Source organism: Monodelphis domestica, chromosome 1 (assembly GCF_027887165.1).
Source record: "Monodelphis domestica isolate mMonDom1 chromosome 1, mMonDom1.pri, whole genome shotgun sequence".
In the NCBI taxonomy this organism is placed as follows: domain Eukaryota; kingdom Metazoa; phylum Chordata; class Mammalia; order Didelphimorphia; family Didelphidae; genus Monodelphis; species Monodelphis domestica.
In genome coordinates, this window is record NC_077227.1 from 620,617,423 (window position 1) to 620,639,379 (window position 21,957).

At 35.1% G+C, this 21,957-nt stretch overlaps 1 protein-coding gene across 1 annotated transcript in view; it reads right to left on the reverse strand.

Annotated features, from left to right (window-relative positions):
• SPTLC3 (serine palmitoyltransferase long chain base subunit 3) overlaps nucleotides 1-21,957 on the reverse strand; it is a 221,477-nt gene that overhangs the window by 115,062 nt on the left and 84,458 nt on the right. The window contains exon 6 of the mRNA XM_001374333.4: nucleotides 19,097-19,190. Coding sequence (XP_001374370.1) covers nucleotides 19,097-19,190 — 94 coding nt within the window. The remainder of the gene's footprint in view (nucleotides 1-19,096; nucleotides 19,191-21,957) is intronic.

Genomic DNA, 21,957 nt, shown 5'->3' on the forward strand with positions numbered 1-21,957 from the left:
TACTCTCAATAATGCCCATTTTAAAAAGTGCTTATAAAGTACTTTAAAAATAACTTTCTTAGAATGCTGGTAATATAGGTGTTGTTATTCCTGTTATAGTCAATTTTAACTTTTGTAGGGGTAATGTTTCTAGAAGAGAGAGCAAAAATAAATTTTAAAAAATGTCTATGTTGATCCATTGAACCTATTAGAAACAGGAGGTTAGGTTCTTATGGCTACCAAAAAACTGTAACCTTTCACTGGATATTATTGAAAATAAAACTTTCTATAATATTTCTATTATAATTCTTTATAATAAACCATAAATTCTGAGAATTACATTTTCCTAACACTGTAACTATGAAATAACCCCCAAAATGTAGCATGCAAAATAAAATTGGTAACATGAAAATATTTTTTCTCATTAGTAATTTCCTAAAAATTGGTAACATTTTGTGCTAATTTCCCAATAAAACATTGATTTCAGACAATTTTTACTTTTCCTAACAAAAAATCTACAGTACCATATAATATCAATGAAAATCTGCAATAAATGCATTGGGACGTCTATTCTACAAATAGAGTGTACAAAACCAGTGAAGAGCATAGTAGGATACCCCTTGCTCCACAAACTTGCATGCATTACATCCCTCTTTCTTTATCTACTCCACTTAGCCACAAATATGCAAGGTTGCCAATGTGAAAGTGGAAATGAGGTTAGTAATAGGATCACAAAAATGCTCAAAGTGATGAAAGCTAAATGAATGAATATTGAGGATTTATTATATATAGGAGGTTAGATGACAGGATTGCATAACAAGAAAATATTTGAGCATGGATTTAAGTCCAGTTCATCCCCTTTAGGTATTTATTATGTCCTTTTTCATTTATCTCTTTGTTTCTCAGTCACTGAAAGTGAAGTCAAATTCCATGTAATACACTAAGTTCAGTTCATGAAAAGACTCTATAACTCACAAGATTGCTATCTAGGAAATGTAAACAGTTTCCTGAGTATTTTGTAACTAAATGATTTTTAAGAATTCCAGGGAACAGACTTATTGATCATCTCATGATCTCTGATATCAGATAAAGTTTTAGGTACTTAAATAGAAAGTATATTATTGGAAAAACCATTGTTTCTTCTTTGTAGCCAAAAATATAGAGTAGGATCAAGATTAAATAGTGAGGGAGGAGGCAATTGTTATTGTAAGTCTCTGAGTGCTAGAAAGATATGGACTATAGAAGACAGAAGACAGAGATTGAGTCTGGTGTGGTGAAGAAATTGGAGAACCTTAAAGAAGACAAAGGATATAGAAGGAGGGCAGAAAAACAGGTTTTTCTGAGCTGTTGAAAAAGAACAGCAGCAGAAAGAGTTAACAGATGGAAGGCATTAGCTACCATATTCTTGATTAGTTCGAGAGAGCTTCAACCTTGTTGGAAGAAGAGCTGTACTTCCAGATATTGATCTTTAGTGTCCCCTGGAACTTGAGAAGTAAAACCTCTGAGAAGGGACTGTTGCTTTTTACTGCCCCTCTGTGGTTTGAGCAGGAAATGAAGAAAGGGGAAAGAAAGATGATATAGCTTATTTGCTATATGTGAACTGGCCAGGCTGGTTTGCCATGCCTTGGAAATCAATTTCAACATTTGCTTTGAGTTCTCTGTTGATTGTACATTAAAGCATCCTAGTGATGATGAGCTGGCTGACTTCATCAGTAATGCTTAGAGGCAGCCACCCTTGAACTTTGTAGTTCCCTAGTTTAAAAGGGCCTAATATTCAAATTAAGAGTTAAACTAGGAACTGGTGTTATGGGGGGGAGGGGGAGCGAGCCAATAAAATAGATAAAGAATTGGTTTATTTGATTAAAAAAGAAGAAAATATGATTATCAATTTCAAAAATAAAAATAATAAATTTACCACTATTATGATTTAAATTCTTGGGGGACTGTGCCTTAATTTTATGATTATTTATTAAATAGCAAAAAAATGGGTCAGAGAAAGAGAGAAACATGAGCCATGTGTGGCTGGATAGCTTTTTAACCAACTCCTCCAGGAGCAGGTTGAGCTAGTCCAGAGCCAGATCATGTACCTTCCTCAGTCTATGATTCCAGGGAAAGAGAGCAAATTCCTTTCTCCTCTGCTAATTTGTGCTCTTTGTGATGCTCCTTTCCCAAGCCTCTCTTATTGGCAGGTTCAGACCTTAGTCTAGAGAAAAGACAGGTCTTCTGGATATCATAATCATATGGCATTTAGAATGACTTCACAGTACACATACAGTATCTTCTAGTATGGTAGACAAAAGGAGGGAAAACTCTATCCATGGCCTCATGGAGATACAGTTTTAGAGCTTCATCCCTAAGATATTTTTTGCTTTAAAATCAAAAGGTTGTTTTCAGGGATAAAAGGGATAATAATTCGTATTAACTTTCTACATCTCCTCATCTGATTTGTTCATAGACATATAAGTCTCCCTAGTGAATAATTCCATATATGATATATATGTATATATATACATATATATATACACACACATAAGGGCCCAAATGTATACATTTTGAGAATCTAACAATGCTTGGATATTTCTTATTATATAAAAAATGATTGATAAGCATATGGACAAAGAGCCATTAGAAGGCATTCTTTTTTTTTTTAAACAGGGGTTTTACAGTTTAAAAAAAATATAACAGTGCATGGGGAGGACTGAAGGGGATAGTTGACTCCAATTTCTATATCACCAATGAAGAGGAAATCAAAGCACTTAATAGAAGATATTTTGCTCAATGATATGTCAGTAAATGTGACTATCAAAAGTGGATGAATATTTATAAAAACATCAATTTCTCATATTAACCAAAAAAAGGAGATAGACTGCTTAAATAATCCTATCTTAGATAAAGAAATTAAACAAGTTATAAATGAGGTCCCTAAGAAAAAATCTCCAGGAGCAGACAGGTTCACAAGTGAATTCTATCAAACATTTTAAGAAGAATTAATTCTAATACTATATAAACTATTTGGAAAAATAGGCAGAGAGGTAGTCCAAAGGATAGAAAGACCAACTTCCTTTTATGATACAAATATTGTGCTGAAATCTAAACCAGGAAGAGCAAATCAGAGAAAGATAATGATAGATGTATTTCTTAATGAATTCTGATGTAAAATTTTAAGTAAAATACTAGCAAGGAGATTATAGCAGTATATCACAAAAATGTTACATTATGACCAGGTAAGAGTTATGTCGGGAATGCAGAGCTAATTTTGTATTGACATCTATCAACATAATTGACTATGTGAATAACAGAACAAAAATCATATGATTATGTCAATAGAAATAGAAAAAAGATTTTGGCAAAATACATATTTGACAAGATAGTATTTTTGACAAAATACTCATTCCCATAAAAACACTAGAAAGCATGGTAATAAATGGAGCTTTCCTTAAAATGTACATAGTATTTATTTAACACCATCAGCAAGAATTATCTGGAATGGGGATGAGCTAGAAGCTTTACCAATAAGATCAGGGGTGAAACAATGTTTCCAATTATCACCACTATTATTCAGTACTGAAGTAGAAAAGTTAACTATACCAATAAGAGAAGGGAAAAAAAGGAATTAGAATAGGTAATGAGGAAACAAAATTATCAATCTTTGCAGATGATATGATAGTGTACTTGAAGAATCCTAGAGAATCAATTATAACACTAGTAGAAATAATTAACAACTTTAGCAAAGTTGTAGGATATAAAATAAAACCCCATAAATCATCAGCATTTCTATATATTACTAACAAAGCACAGAAGCAAGGGATTGAAAGAGAAATTCCATTGATAATAATTGAAGACAATATAAAATTGGAGTCTACCTGCTAAGACAAACCCAGGAACTATATAAAAACAATTGTAAAATATTTTTTCCCACTTTTACCACAAGACAAATCTAAATGATTAAAAAAATTAATTGATCATGGATAGGACAAGCCAATATAATAAAAATTACAATCCTGCCTAAATTAATTTATTCAGTCATATTTAATGAACAAAAATATTTTATACCATTAAAAAATAATAACAACATTCAACTGGAAGAGAAAAGAACAAGACTAACAAGGCAATTAATGAAAAAATGTGAAGGAAGTAGCCTAGCCATACAAGATCTTAAATTGCATTACAGAGTAATCTGGTACTGGATAAGAAATAGAGTGGTGGATTAGTGGAATAGTTTGTCTTCACAAAATACAGTAGGTAATGACCAAAGTAATTTAGCATTGGATAAATGCAAAGATCTCAGTGTTTTGAGGGTAATAATTAACTATTTGACAAAAGCTACTGGGAAAACTGGTGAGCAGCTTGACAGAAACTAGGTAGAGATCAACATCTCATACTGTATACCAAGATAAGATCAAAATGGGCATATGATTTAGACACAAAGGGTGCTACCATAAGCAAATTGGGGAGCATGGAATAGTATATCTTTCAGATTTGATGGAAAGGCAAGAATTTCTGACCAAAAAGAGAAAGAGAGCACTATAGAATGTGAAAATGGACAATTTTGATGACATTATAGTGACTTTTTACCTAAGCAAAACCAGTGCAACAAAAATTAGAAAATACAATAGAAAACTGGGGAAAAGATTTTTTACAGCAAGTGTCTCTGAAAAAAGGCCTCATTTCTCAAATACATAGAGATCTTAGTGAAATTTATAAGGACACAAGTTGATTTCCAATTGATAAATGGCCAAAGGACATGAACAGGCTGTTTTCAAGCAAAGAAATTAACTAGCTGTGGTCATATGAAAAAACACTAATTCACTATTGATAAAAGAAATGCAAATGAAAACAACTCTGGGGTTCCACCTATCGGATTGACTAATATGACAGAAAAGGAAAGTGACATGTTGGAGGGAATTTGGGGAAATTGGAATACTAATGTACTCTTGGTGGGGTTGTGAAATGATCCAACCATTTTGGAGAGTAGTTTGGAACTGTTCCCACAGGGCTATAAAACTGCATACCTTTTGACCCAGCAATACCCCCTGCTAGGTCTTTATCCCAAAGAGATTTTTTTTTAAAAAGGAAAGGACGTATTTGTATAAAAATGTTTATAGCGGCTCTATTTGTATTGGCAAAGAATTGGAAATGGAGGGGATATCCATCAATTGGGGAATGGCTGAATGGATTGTGGTATATGTACAGAATATTCTTGTGCTATGAGAGATGATGAGCAGATTGATTGCAGAAAAATGTCAAAAAACTTATATGAACTGATTCAAGTAAAGTGAGTAAAACCAAGAGGAGAACATTGTACAGTAACAACAAGCATGTAAGGATGATCAACTGTGAATGACTTAGCTAAATGACTCCACATTAAAGTGATCCAAGATAATCACAAAGAACTTATGATGAAAAATGTTAGTCACTGCCAGAGAAAGAACTGATGGAGTCTTCATGAAAATCAGAGAATATCATTTATTCACTTTATTTTTTCATGGATTTTTTTGTGCTATGTGTCTTCAATAACATAATAAGATATGGAAATATATTTTGCATGATAGAACATATATTTACATATGTTATATTTAGAATCTGTATCTATAGAAAACTATATATATTACTATCTCATAAAGGGAGGTTGGGAGAGAAGGGAAAAAATCTGGAGCTCAAAATGTCAGGAAATAAATGTTAAAAATTGTTTTTGCATGTAATTATAAAATAAAATATTATTGACTTGAAAAAAGAAAAGATGTCCAAATTTTGTAGCAGTCTGGGCATACTACATTTTTTAAAAGTGTAGGATTAGTGTGTAATAATATTTAAAATGAATACTCCCCAATTTAATATATTTTTCTTAACATTTTCTAGCGATGCTTAGGGTATAAAAATAAAGTTTTAAATTGCTCTGCTGCTCTTTATACATATTGCAGATGGAAAAGAGAAGAATTTTAGTCACTTAAATTGTAGGGGAAGTAATTATATTTAACCTATAATGAAAGTTCCATGGGGAGCAGCTTTTTATTTGAATGTTAATCCGCTCTTCAACAAAACACCCCTGTGTTCTCACACTGTTTCCTAGTCAAGGAAAAATCAATGACTTTTCCCTAGTTAGGAGGATGAACTAGATGACCTCTTTGAATTATAGAAGTTACAGATGAAAAATATCCATGGTGTCTACACAGCTTGGATATTGCAACCAAAGTTGGCTTCATATCTGGTTCTCAGGCACTTGTAACACAGTGTTTCATTCTTTAAATTAGAGATCCCCAGTAATTCAGGAGATGACAGTTTATGTTTCTGAGGCCTGATGGGGTTCTACAGTTTCAATGAGCCACATGTTAACATCTGCAATGGATTTCTAATAATAGTACTTTTAAAAGCACTTGTCCCAGTATTAAGCTAATCCTTATAACACCTCTGAAAAGTTTGATTATTTTAGAATTGATCCAATGAACAAACACAAGCAAAGAAGTTTAATGCTTAAATGCTGGGTTTTTTTTTCTTTACTTATGTGGAAAACTATTAACATATGGGAACTAAAAAAAAGGAATAGTTACTAATACCAGATATTATGTATATAGCACTGTTGATGTGAAGTTATGACAACCTAAAGCTAAGGTTATTTAGTTCTAATAATAAAAGAAAAAGCTATAGTAGCAGTAGTGCATTTAAACATTGCTCAGAACACAAAATTAGACACATGCATTTCTTTTTTATAATGGGTTGGGGGTATGATACTTTTCCTTTCCATTTATATTATGATTCAGGAGGGATATACACTGCATGAGGTAATTTAGTCTATTTGAAGACAGAAAACGCCATCAATCATTAGATTATCCATTATATATATAAAGAATGTGTATGTGTGTGTGTGTGTGTGTGTGTGTGTGTGTGTGTGCGCACACACACACACATACACATTCTTGCCAGTGGTTCAGAGCATTCCTATTTCAGTCATGAATACATCAATCTGGATCAATGACTTAACTAAGTACACTGAAGATTTCAAATGTTTGCTAATAGCCTCAGGATTCTCTAGGTGCCAAGTACTCTTTAAGGTCCCAATTTACTGCTGCCAAATGTTTTCAGAATACCTTAGGATATCAGTGGAAATTCTTAGCTAAAAGAAAGACTTTAATTAACTTGTATATGAAAAAATGAAGGAATCCATGTATTCCCAATAATAATAACAACTAGAATCTATGTAGCACTTTGAGGTTTTCAAAGTGCTTTACAAATATTTTCTTCTTTAATCCTTATAACATCTGGTAAATTAAAGGCTCTTATCCCCATTTTATAGTTGGGGAAACTTAGGCAGAGAAAGGTTAGGTGACTTGCCTAGGATTATACAGCTATTAAATGTCTGAGGCTGGATTTGAACTCAGGTTTTCCACCTTCCAAGGCTAGCACTCTATCCACTATTCTACCTAACTGCCTCAGGCAGAATGGGATATTTCAAAATACAATTTTCTGAAGATAAGATTCTGTCGTTTTTTTTATTCTACTAAACAATAAAGCACTAATGCTGTTTGTCCTTAATGGAATATTCTTTTATCTCCTTTCCAGAAGCATACCCTCCTTAGATCAGATATATAGAGCTGGTAAAGACCTTAGAAGTTATCTAGAGTACTCCTTATTTTATAAATGAAGACACTGAAGTCCAGAGTGGTAAAGTCTAAGGTCCCATTGGTAGTAACTAGCAGAACTAGGATTCAAAACGAGGTGCTTTGAATAAATAGAATCCTTTTTCATTTGTATCATCTGGTTTTTGAGCCAGATACTTTAATTTTTTCCTTCCAGTTGTCTGTGATTACACCAGCTTTCATTGATCGCTTCTTTTCTTTCTTCCTATATCCTACCTCATAGCTTATGTAGTACTTATTGCCTGCATCCCTCATTTACCTTTCTGTATATACTATGTTATATTTTTGGTCATTCTTTATGCAGATATCCTGTGTCTTTTGAGAACCTGGATTGTATCGTATTGCAGTGTTTTAGCTTCATATCTAAAGTTGTAGACATACAACAAATAGGAGTTATTGAAGATGTGGATACATAATAATATGAATTCAGATTTGAATAAGAAGATGAAGTTCATGAAATTTTTGGAGGGATCTCATGTTGACTTCTGTCACAAAAGTGTTTTAAAGTCATGATTATGTTTATGATAATCCTAGGTGGCTGTGAATTTCAGGACAATATAATCACAGAAGAATCCAAATTTCAAGTGACCCCTAAGATAATGGAAAACTGTATAGTAAGTATAAGTGGGCTGCAGAGTGAGGACTTTTGTTTGAGGACTAGTATAAAAGACATTATCAGATAGTAACAGTAGGAGAAGGGTCAGGAATGTAATTAGTATGAGGATTTTATATGTAGATGGCTTAGTATTATAAGGAGTATCCCTGAAATATTAAGAGAACTAGAGGAAAGTCTTTAGTAAATTGGGTACATCATCTGGAGAGGAACTGTGGGAAAATATGGATAGGACTCACATAGGATCAGAAAGGATAGGTGGATTCCACCCTTCATTGGTAAAGGGAGGACTGATAAAAAGATCATGGATTCATCAAATATTGATATTGATAAACTTTTTACTTTCAAAATAGGATGGAAATATATATTTTACTTTAGTCACACACTGTTAAGATCTCATTTCATTATCCTAACCCTTCAGGTGTAGATGCTCTTATTTTCATCATTTTACAGATGATGAAACTGGGGCACTCACAAGTTATTTTCCCAGAGTCATATAGCTAGTAAGAGAGGTTTTCCTGATTTGAGGTCTAGTGCTATCCACTGTGATACATATCTGTCTCTTGGTAGTTGGGCAAGTGTGAGGCAACCTTTACATTTGCAAAAAAAAAAAATAATTTTGTTCTTCAACCAAACTGATTTTAGATTCAGACAACAATCTCTCAGTTTATTCACAATTAAGGATTGTTTGACACATGCACTTTCATTCTTGTTTCAAATATCACTTGTCTTCCTGTCACCTGACTTAATAGTTTTAAGAAAAGGTCTGACTGTTTTTCTTCATATTTTAACCTTTGAATCACCTGCACATTAAATTTTGTTTCCACTTCATTGTTACCTTACTTCCCACAACTATTCCAAAGTGATAATGTAGTCAAGTTGCTTAATTTGTGGCAACATTCCTGAGCCTAGAAACTATAATCTTGAATGGTCATCACAAAAATCTCAGAGTGATACAGAAAAGGAGGAGTATGGAGGGGGAGACTATAATAATCATAATACTAAGAAGATGCTCATTAAGATAAAGGGTCAAGATCTTTTAAATCCTAATTCTACCAATTGTCTTTGCTTCTCATCTTTGTTTCAATTCGATTCAAGGAAATTGAAGAGCTCTCTGACTCAGAGGAGAGACTGTGCAACTGGACCCCTGGAGGAGCTTGTGCAGGAGACCTCAGACTGCTTTTCCATTTAGACAGTCACCATTGGTGAGTAAAAGGCTGACTTAGTGTCCCTGCCTTTCTATTTGAACTACTATACATTTTCTCTATTGTTCACCGAGAATTTTTGTTTAATTTAACATAACTGATTTATTTCGTTCTTTTGAAATGCTTTGCTCTTTTTAAGTAGAAAACCATCTTAATTATGAAGCTTTAAAATAAATATGTATGATTTTTCTTCTGCTTCCTTGATATTCCTTTCCTACTCTTGGAAATAGATGTGTTTATAAAGGGCTTTTTAAATTTAGTTGTACTAAATTTATTTGTGGTTGAGACTGAAATATATTTAAATTCATGGTCACCAGGGATTTAATTTCTAAGTCCCAAAATGAATGACTAAAGTAGTTTAGTAGGAATTTATGGTAGTTTATTTACAATAGAGGGAAGATATTAAGGAAGAGAGAAAAGGGCGGGGGGAGAGAGAGAGAGAGAGAGAGAGAGAGAGAGAGAGAGAGAGAGAGAGAGAGAGAGAGAGAGAGAGAGAGAGAGAGAGAGAGAGAGAGAACTCAGACTTCCTCTGAGACAGGTAGAAATACTAAGGCCCTAATATCAGGGGAAAGAGTCTCAAGACAATAGGCCTTTCTGAGAGGCAATAGCTCTATGGCATCCTAGAAAATGTCCTTTGGGTGCCCAAATTATTCTTGAAGATAATTGTTATTATAATTTGTTATATAACAATAAAAGATCATACTTATTACAAAGATTACTTCTACTTAGGAAGGAAATATTCCAAGGTGGGGTCTCAATATGCAATAAGTAACAGATGGTTTCAATTCACCTGGGAAGAAATAATACACCAGTGGCACTTTGAGTATTGAGGTGGGCTTCAAAATTTACATAAGTGACTGGGTAGAAAAGATTAAACATAATAAATGCACAACAAAGATTAAACTGATTTAGATAATGGTCAGGCTCTCTCTATTTTGTGTTGAATGGACAATGCCCTGAAGTACATTTTTTTGTGATAAAGGAAAAGAGGAAACTTCTCTTTATTGAAAAGGTATTGACTTCCGGTCAAGATGGCAGCTTAGAGAAAGCTAAAGTTCGGAGCTCCAGAAACCCTTCCTTACTGATCTCAAACGGAATGCTCCTAGGGCATCGAAATTCAAAACAAACAGCAGAATAGACGCCGGAAACACTCCTCCTGGACCTGGATCAAAAGGTACGGCCCCCCAAGAGTCTGAGCCCGAGATCACGCGGATCTAAGGAGAAGGTAAAGGGAAAGTCCCAGAACCTTCCCCCCCCAACCCAGAGTGCTGAGTCTGAGGCAGCAGCAGGAACCTCAGGGCAGGCAGGGGGGCCTCGGGAGCCGGCTGTTCTCAGGGCCGCCCCCTGAAAATGACCTGAGCCAGTCGCATGGGCACCCAGACATCAGGGAGGCAGAGAGAGAAGGGGGGAGCCTGTAGCCCCCTGACCAGAACCTTCCATCTGGGTCTCACTGAAGGTCGCTGCCTGAGGGCATACTCAGACTGAGGTAAATCCTATCACCAGGCCTCAGAGCTCCGGGAAGCCGCGGCCCCTCCCCCCTCAGAGTGCTGGCTCTTCAGGCCAGCTGAGGCACAGAAACAAGGGGGACAATCTGCCTAGGGCTAAAACCTCTAAACACCAGACAGAGATAAGAAAAGCTAATCCTCCCCACTCAGATAGAGATGACAAACTCCACAGAAGCACAAAAAAACCAAAATTCCAAAAAAAAAAAGAAGAAGGGGGCGACTTTGGACACATTTTATGGAACAAAAATACAAAACACAGAGGAGATAGAAGAGGAAACACAAGCAAATGCTCCAAAACCTTCCAAAGGAAATGGAAACTCTCTACAAACCCATGAAGAATATGAATCAGAAATGATCAAAAAGATGGAAGCCTTCTGGGAGGAAAAATGGGAAATAATGCAAAAGAAATTCACGCATCTACAAAACCAGTTTGACCAAACTGAAAAGGAAAACCAGGCTTTAAAGCAAGAACTAATAAAGTAAAGCCAAAAGACCAAGAAATTAGAAGAGAGCATAAAATATCTCATTGACAAGGTGACAGATTTGGAAAATAGAGGGAGAAGAGATAATTTAAGAATAATTGGACTTCCAGAAAATCTAGAAATAAACAGCAAACTCGACATCGTAATACAAGATATAATCATAGAAAATTGCCCAGAGATTCTAGAACAAGGGGGCAATACAGCCACTGACAGAGCTCACAGAACACCCTCTACACTAAACCCCCAAAAGACAACTCCCAGGAATGTAATTGCAAAATTCCAAAGCTCTCAAACAAAAGAAAAAATCCTACAAGAAGCCAGAAAAAGACAATTTAGATATAAAGGAATGCCAATCAGGGTCACACAAGACCTAGCAATTTCTACTCTGAATAATCGTAAGGCATGGAAGATGATCTTCAGAAAGGCAAGAGAGCTGGGTCTTCAACCAAGAATCAGCTATCCAGAAAAACTGACTATATACTTCCAAGGGAAAGTATGGGCATTCAACAAAATAGAAGATTTCCAAGTTTTTGCAAAGAAAAGACCAGAGCTCTGTGGAAAGTTTGACACCAAAAAACAAAGAGCATGGAATACCTGAAAAGGTAAATATGAAGGAAAGGGAAAAGGAGAAAATGGTATCTTCTTTTACTCAAACTCTCTTCTATAAGGACTACATTTATATCAATCTATGTATACTAACATGTGGGGGAAAATGTAATGTGTAAATAGGGGGAAAAGAAAGACCAAATAGAATAATCTTTCTCACAAAAAGATTCACATGGGAAGGGGAGGGGAATGAAACTTCTATAAGAAGGAGAGGAAGAGAATGTTCACTTAAACCTTAATCTCAGGGAAATCAACTCTGAGAGGGAAAAAAACACCCAGATCCATTGGGATCTTGAATTCTATCTTACCCAACAAGGGTAGGGAGAAGGGAAAACCAAGGGGGGAAGGGGGAGGGAAAACAAAAGGGGAGGGAAAGAGAGGGGGGAGGGGGAGGGAACAAAAAGGGAGGGACTAAAAAAGGAAAGATATCAAGGGAGGGGACAAGGGGGCCTGATTTAAAGTAAATCACTGGACTAAAAGGTAGAGCTGAAGACGAAAAGGTTAGAATTAGGGAAGGATATCATAATGCCAGGGAATCCACAAATGACAGTCATAACTTTGAACGTGAATGGGATGAACTCACTCATAAAACGTAGACAAATAGCAGAATGGATTAGAATCCAAAACCCTACCATATGTTGTCTTCAAGAAACACACATGAGGCGGGTTGATACCCACAAGGTCAGAATTAAAGGATGGAGTAAGACCTTCTGGGCCTCAACTGACAGAAAGAAGGCAAGAGTGGTAATCATGATATCTGATAAAGCCAAAGCAAAAATAGACCTGATCAAAAGGGATAGGGAAGGTAATTATATTTTGTTAAAAGGGACTTTAGATAATGAGGAAATTTCAGTAGTCAACATGTATGCACCAAATAAAATAGCACCCAAATTTCTAATGGAGAAACTAGGAGAAATGAAGGAAGAAATAGACAGTAAAACCATATTAGTGGGAAACTTAAACCAACCATTATCAAATTTAGATAAATCAAATAAAAAAATAAATAAGAAAGAGGTAAAAGAAGTGAATGAAATCTTAGAAAAATTAGAATTAATAGACATATGGAGAAAAATAAATAGGGATAAAAAGGAATACACCTTCTTCTCAGCACCACATGGCACATTCACAAAGATTGACCATACATTAGGTCACAGAAATATGGCACACAAATGCAGAAAAGCAGAAATAATAAATGCAGCCTTTTCAGATCACAAGGCAATAAAAATAATGATTAGTAATGGTACATGGAAAACCAAATCAAAAACTAATTGGAAATTAAACAGTATGATACTCCAAAATCATTTAGTTAGAGAAGAAATCATAGAAACAATTAACAATTTCATCAAGGAAAATGACGATGGTGAGACATCCTTTCAAACCTGTTCGGATGCAGCCAAAGTGGTAATCAGAGGTAAATTCATAACCCTGAGTGCATATATCAACAAACTAGGGAGAGCAGAGATCAATCAATTGGAAATGCAAATAAAAAAAACTCGAAAACAATCAAATTAAAACCCCCCAGCAGAAAACCAAACTAGAAATCCTAAAAATTAAGGGAGAAATTAATAAAATCGAAAGTGATAGAACTATTGATTTAATAAATAAGACAAGAAACTGGTACTTTCAAAAAACAAACAAAATAGACAAAGTACTGGTCAATCTAATTAAAAAAGGAAGGAAGAAAAGCAAATTAACAGCATCAAAGATGAAAAGGGGGACATCACCTCCGATGAAGAGGAAATTAAGGCAATCATTAAAAATTACTTTGCCCAATTATATGGCAATAAATACACCAATTTAGGTGATATGGATGAATATATACAAAAATACAAACTGCCTAGACTAACAGAAGAAGAAATAGAATTCTTAAATAATTCCATATCAGAAAGTGAAATCCAACAAGTCATCAAAGAACTTCCTAAGAAAAAATCCCCAGGGCCTGATGGATTCACCAGTGAATTCTATCAAACATTCAGAGAACAGTTAATCCCAATACTATACAAACTATTTGACATAATAAGCAAAGAGGGAGTTCTACCAAACTCCTTTTATGACACAAACATGGTACTGATTCCAAAACCAGGCAGGTCAAAAACAGAGAAAGAAAACTATAGACCAATCTCCTTAATGAATATAGATGCAAAAATCTTAAATAGGATACTAGCAAAAGGACTCCAGCAAGTGATCAGAAGGGTCATCCACCATGATCAAGTAGGATTTATACCAGGGATGCAGGGTTGGTTCAATATTAGGAAAACCATCCACATAATTGACCACATCAACAAGCAAACCAACAAGAACCACATGCTTATCTCAATAGATACAGAAAAAGCCTTTGATAAAATACAGCACCCATTCCTATTAAAAACACTAGAAAGCATAGGAATAGAAGAGTCATTCCTAAAAATAATAAACAGTATATATCTAAAACCATCAGCTAATATCATCTGCAATGGGGATAAACTAGATGCATTCCCATTAAGATCAGGAGTGAAACAAGGATGCCCATTATCACCTCTACTATTTGACATTGTACTAGAAACACTAGCAGTAGCAATTAGAGAAGAAAAAGAAATTGAAGGCATCAAAATAGGCAAGGAGGAGACCAAGTTATCACTCTTTGCAGATGACATGATGGTCTACTTAAAGAATCCTAGAGATTCAACCAAAAAGCTAATTGAAATAATCAACAACTTTAGCAAAGTTGCAGGATACAAAATAAACCCACATAAGTCATCAGCTTTTCTATATATCTCCAACACAGCTCAGCAGCAAAAACTAGAAAGAGAAATTCCATTCAAAATCACCTTAGACAAAATAAAATACCTAGGAATCTATCTCCTGAGACAAACACAGGAACTATATGAACACAACTACAAAACACTCTCCTCACAACTAAAACTAGACTTGAGCAATTGGAAAAACATTAACTGCTCATGGATAGGACGAGCCAATATAATAAAAATGACCATCCTACCCAAACTTATTTATCTATTTAGTGCCATACCCATTGAACTCCTAAAATATTTCTTTACTGATTTAGAAAAAAACATAACAAAATTCATCTGGAATAACAAAAGATCAAGGATATCCAGGGAAATAATGAAAAAAAAAACACATATGATGGGGGCCTTGCAGTCCCAGACCTTAAACTATATTACAAAGCAGCAGTCATCAAAACAATTTGGTACTGGCTAAGTGACAGAAAGGAAGATCAGTGGAATAGACTGGGGGAAAGCGACCTCAGCAAGACAGTATACGATAAACACAAAGATCCCAACTTTTGGGACAAAAATCCACTATTCAATAAAAACTGCTGGGAAAACTGGAAGACAGTGTGGGAGAGACTAGGAATAGATCAACACCTCACACCCTACACCAAGAAAAATTAAAAATGGGTGAGTGACTTAAACATAAAGAAGGAAACCATAAGTAAATTGGGTAAACACAGAATAATATACATGTCAGACCTTTGGGAGGGCAAAGACTTTAAAACCAAGCAAGACAAAGAAAGAATCACAAAATGTAAAATAAATAATTTTGACTACATCAAATTAAAAAGCTTTAGTACAAACAAAACCAATGGAACTAAAATCAGAAGGAAAACAACAAATTGGGAAAAAATCTTCATAAAAACCTCTGACAAAGGTTTAATTACTCAAATTTATAAAGAGCTAAATCATTTGTACAAAAAATCAAGCCATTCTCCAATTGATAAATGGGCAAGGGACATGGATAGGCAGTTCTCAGATAAAGAAATCAAAACTATTAATAAGCACATGAAGAAGTGTTCTAAATCTCTTATAATCAGAGAGATGCAAATCAAAACAACTCTGAGGTATCACCTCACACCTAGCAGATTGGCTAACATGACAGCAAAGTAAAGTAATGAATGCTGGAGGGGATGTGGCAAAGTAGGGACATTAATTCATTGCTGGTGGAGTTGTGAATTGATCCAACCATTCTGGAGAGCAATTTGGAACTATGCCCAAAGGGCAACAAAAGAATATCTACCCTTTGATCCAGCCATAGCACTGCTGGGTCTATACCCCAAAGAGATAATGGACACAAAGACTTGTACAAAAATATTCATAGCTGCGCTCTTTGTGGTGGCCAAAAACTGGAAAACGAGGGGATGCCCTTCAATTGGGGAATGGCTGAACAAACTGTGGTATATGTTGGTGATGGAATACTATTGTGCTAAAAGGAATAATAAAGTGGAGAAGTTCCATGGATACTGGAACAACCTCCAGGAAGTGATGCAGAGCGAGAGGAGCAGAACCAGGAGAACATTGTACACAGAGACTGATACACTGTGGTATAATTGAACGTAATGGACTTCTCCATTAGGGGTGGTGTAATGTCCCTGAACAATCTGCAGGGATCCAGCAGAAAAAACACCATTCATAAGCAGAGGACAAACTGTGGGAGTAGAGACACCGAGAAAAAGCAACTGCCTGACTACAGCGGTTGAGGGGACATGACAGAGGAGACTCTAAAGGAAACCCTAATGCAAATATTAACAACATGGCAATGGGTTCGAATCAAGAACACATGTAATACCCAGTGGAATCATGCGTTGGCTATGGGGGTGGGGGGAGGAAAAGAAAATGATCTTTGTCTTTAATGAATAATACTTGGAAATGGTCAAATAAAATATTATAAAATTAAAAAAAAAGAAAAGGTATTATTTACGTTCTCATGAAGAAACCACATAAAACTACTATAAGACATCCACATCTAGGACAAATCTACCAGTTATCTAATTTTAACAACACTGCTAAAGCAGAGTTGAACTCTGAAAGTAAAAACTTTTGGAAGAGGAAATTGGTCAAAGGGCTAAGTCAAGAATATTTATGGAATCAGATAATTGTATCTTTACTTGCTCTTGCCCAGTGTCCATAGCTAGCCTCATCTCAAACTAAAAACAAGGTTGAATGTTTTATGTAAATTAAAGAAATGGATTTTTAAAAAATGTTGGATGAAGTCCAGTTAGATGTTATTGTTACACACACACATACACACACAAATTGAAATATTTTATCAGATTACAAGTGTAGTTCAACAATATTTCATTGTTGAGGATTAGTTAGGTGGCATAGTGAATAGAGTGCTACGTCTACAGTCAGGAAGATCTGAGTTTAGATGCCAAGGCAATATTGTTTGGAAATGACCCAGAAGGGATGCAGTGGCCTGATTCTAGGTAGCTTAAACTGACCACTACTCAGAGGTCAGGATGCCAGGGGCTAAGCTCAGTTTCTAGCAGTAGGAGGGCCAGAATATGGGGTGTGTGGTTTGAAAATGTCCAGGAGGGGAGTGATGACACAGATTTGAGTATTTTAAGTTGAAAGTTTTTTTTTTTTTAATCAGACTCCAGGAAAAGGCAGAGTAGGATACTAATCCATTTATTGACATCATTAAAGACTTTTTTAAAATTGGGAAACTTTTCATTAAGAAGATTTTTGCCACAAGATTATAAAAGAGGTGACAAGTGACTTAAAATAATCCTTACCAGCTGTCAGTATCAATTCTTTTTTTTAATTATATTTTATTTGATCATTTCCAAGCATTATTCATTAAAGACATAGATCATTTTCTTTTCCTCCCCCCCACCCCCCCACCCCCCATAGCCGACTCGTAAATCCACTGGGCATTACATGTAAGTATCAATTCTAAGAAGAACAGCAAGGACTGGGCAGAGCTAAGTGACCCAAAGCTAGGAAGTGTCTGAGGCTACATTTGAACCCAGGTCCTTCTGACTTCAGGCCTGGCATTCTGTCCACTGCACTACTTAGCTATCCTGACAAGTGATTTTTAACACATGTCCTTTTGTACTACTTCATCCTATGATAAATTATTTGCTTGATTTCATACTAGTGGGAATTTGTGATGCCAACAAGTTTTCTACAATTTCCTTTGACTATGCTCCACTCAAGTATCTGTTGCTTTGTTTTTGTTGTTTGTTTGTTTGTTTGTTTGCTTTTCCCATGGCAGTAGGGTTAGAGAGAAACCAAGAAAGTTAAGAGGACAGAAAAGGATGAAGGATGGGGAAGATGAAAAAAGAGCAGTATGGGAAGTTCAAAAGTATTTGTTGGTTGGGAGGGATATTGGCTTGGATACATGTGCAAACGATTAAAATTTAATAGAATCTCCTTTGGAATACTTATTGAACAGTCCCTTTACATATAAGGAAGCCAAGGCCTAGAGAGATGGAGTGATAGCCTGAAGGCTGATCAGATAGGTTAGTGGCAGAATGAGGACTAAAGGTTAGAGCACTTAGATCTTATCTTAGCATAGTGCTATTTCTTCTACACCACATGCCCTGTTTACAGCAGTATGAAGAAGAAATGGGACTTTGCCTTATTAGAAATAATGTACTTATATCCTGAATTTGTTCATTAGAATACATGTATATACATGTATACATACTGTATCCATAGGAGAAGCATATGCCCAGTAAGAAAACCAATTTTCTTCATATTGTGTCATAAAACTTTAATAAACATCAAATTTTCTACTATGAATTCAGGATGATTTATTTATTTATTAAAAAAACAACCCTTACCTTCCATCTTAGAATCAATACTGGGTATTGGTTCTAAGGCAGAAGAGTGGTATGGGCTAGGCAATGGGAGTTAAGTGACTTGCCCAGGGTCACACAGCTAGGAAGTGTCTGAGGCCAGATTTGAAATCAGGACCTCCTGTCTCTGGGTCTGACTCTCAATCCATAATGAGCCACCCAGCTGCCCCCTCAGGAAGATTTATACCACTGTGGGCAATTGAAATGTGGTCCTAAAATTATGTCTTCAATTTTATGCCACAAGGTGACTGATAACAACAACCTCAGTGTTTATTTCTGTTAACATCTCCCATTCTGAATGCTAAAGGTATTTCAATCATTTGTGGCACAAAGTAGTTATAGTGTTTTAGGTTTCAATTTCACAGCCAGCTGCTAGTCACTCAGTCCATTCTGGTACAAACTAAAACATACACAACTTCTTGAGGCTAAATCCTGTTCAAAGAACACATCTATTGGCCATACTTTCATCTGCAAAACTCCCTTTGTACTCACTATTGTGTTTGAAGGTCCATATTGTTGCCCTTGAAAGTCTGGCTCCAAGAACAATAGAGGTATGATTTAATTCATCACTTAAAATCAGGCAACCCTGTCCAGAAAAGGAAAAGCAATTATATGAGCAGTTTGGTATTTCAGGACAAGAACAAAATGACAAAATCTCCTATTTGGAAGGGGCTTCATCTAGTCTAGTCCAGCTTGAACAAGAGCCTTCTATCATTTAGCTTTTGCTTGAACACCTTCAGTGAGAAGAAAACATGATTAACCAAGGCAGCCAAATCCCAAGACTCATACATAGACCATTAAAGTTGGAAGAGGCCAACTCTGAGATCACCCATGTATTTCATTGTTTAGGAAGCCAAGTCATAGAGTGATTAAATTCCTTGCTGTAGGACATACAGCTAATGACTGGCAGAGTTGGTACTGGAACCTAGGTCATCTAAATTTAAGTCCAGCAAGAACACAGACCAGGTCCTAAATCACTCCACTATAATAATGACTTGGATGCCTTTTGGATATTTGGATAGACTTTAATTACAGATAATCTTAAAATCAACTAATTGGCCTGGATAATATTTCAAGTTCATGAATGGTGACTGTGACACAGTCTAGAATTCTTCTGATTTATGTTGTAAAGATAATGATTATGACCTCAGTAAGCAACAGTTTTAAATTGCAGAAGCAAAGTTTTAGACAGATCTAGAAAGAGATATAAAAAATGAAATTCAATTATCTTGGGAGGTTGGAGTGCCCCTTTCTCTGGAGCTTTTTACTATTAAGCTAGATTCTCAGGAGAATTTCAAGGGGCAGGCCTTAAGATAGTGGGAAGACTTTTCAATGGTACTTTTAAAGCTTATGTTTCCATGGTTAGTAGTAATATATAAACCTTATTTCTTTAATGAAAGTTACGTATCCTTTCGTTGTAGTTGTTTGTTACAGACAAATTTGGAACAATTGAAAGTAGGGGTTCAGTCTTTTCTGGAATTTCCTTTATCTACTCTTTGAATGTGCTCATTTACCCACAGAGTATTTTAGAAATAGGTTTTTTTTTTCATGATTTCTTGTATGTTTCTTTGAACCAAATATTGATGAGACTAGATTACCTGAAGTAAAATTTTGAGCATTTCATAAAGTCTTTAATGTGGGTATGGTTAGGAGTGAGTAGTTGCTGCGATGCAGTTTTTTTTTTTTGATGGCAGAAAATTTTGTTTTCTGCATTGAGAGTATTTTTTTTTTGTATGTGTGACCAACACTAGTATTACAGTGAAGCCTTAAAAGCCACTAGTGGTCAGTAACACAGGAAGTACATTTTAAAAGCTTTTCTTAGGGCTCACAAATAACTTATATTGATCTGATCATAATGTTTTCTGAACTCTTGCAAAGTATTCTTGATAGTTTGCCAGAATTAACACACTGAATAAATAAATATATGTTTTTAATCTGGAAGTATTAATTTCATATCATTTTATTTTCAAAAACCATGGCAAGACCTATTTGAAATTATGAAGAGTGAAATGAGCAGAACCAAGAGAAAATTATACACAGCAACAAAAATATTGTTTGAAGAATGACTTGTATATGTCTACCTCTAGAGGAAGAACTGATAAATAGAGACAAACAAAACATAGTTTTTTATAGGCACATATATTTTTGTCAAATAATATCTTCTCTAGTTCAGGGTTGGAAAATAGGAGGGGGAGAGGGAGTGAGCTGGAAATTTTAATGTGGAAAAGAACTAAAAAATTTAAACAATAAAAGAAGTCTAAGAATATAACAAAGCGTCATACCTAGTTAAGTTAATACAACAATTTTCTGGCTAGAGTTAATATTACAATTTTTTCTTTCTTATTTATAAAGTTAAAATGTATTTTTTCAATTAGCAAGCATTTGTTTTACCTCCCTTTTACCTCTTCACATTGACAAAGAAAAAATACAGAGAAAATGTTTGTAAAAATATACAGAGTAAAGCTAAATAAATCTCTATATTGACCATGTCTAGAAATGTGTCTTTAATTTGGCATATTGAGTCTATCATCTCACTGATAGGTGGTGAGTAGTAATCTTCATTATTGGCCCTTTGGAATCATAGTTGGGCATTGCACTGATCACAGTTTTTATATTAGCTGATTTTTCTTTTAAACCACATTTTGACATTGCTTAAATTTTTCTCCCGGTTTTGATCACTTCAGTTTATATCAGTTCATATAATTCTTACTAGTTTCTTAGAAATCATCCTTTCATTATTTCTTATGAGAAATAACATTCTGTTATATTCATCTGCCACTTTTTTGTTTCATTTCCCAGTTGATGGACACCCTCTTAGTTTTTAATTTTTAGCCACCACCTTTTTTTAAACATTTACCTTCTGTCTTTGAATCTATGCTTAAGTATGTTGGTTCCAAGGCAAAAGAGTGATAAAAGCTAGGCATTTGGGGTTAAGCAAGTTGCCTGGGATTATACATCAAGGAAATGTCTGGGGTCAAATTTGAACCCAAGACTTTCCATATCCATGTCTTGCTATCTGTCCACTGAACCACTTAACTGTCCCTACCACCAAATTTCAAAATCTTTTGCTTAATCAGTCAATTCACAAAGTGTGTTATGGGTTGAGAGGTGTTGGAAAGATTAAGCCAGGACTTGTTATTGCTGACAATCATCAGATGCTGGCCAACAGTTTTGCACTCTGGTGCCTTGGAACCAAAGAAGTCACTCTGAAGATTGGCTATATTTATTTATTTATTTATTTATTTATTTTTTTTTTTTTTAAGTTTTAATATTATTTTATTTGGTCGTTTTCATACATTATTCACTGGAAACAAAGATCGTTTTCTTTTCCTCCCCTCCCCCCCCCCCCCCCC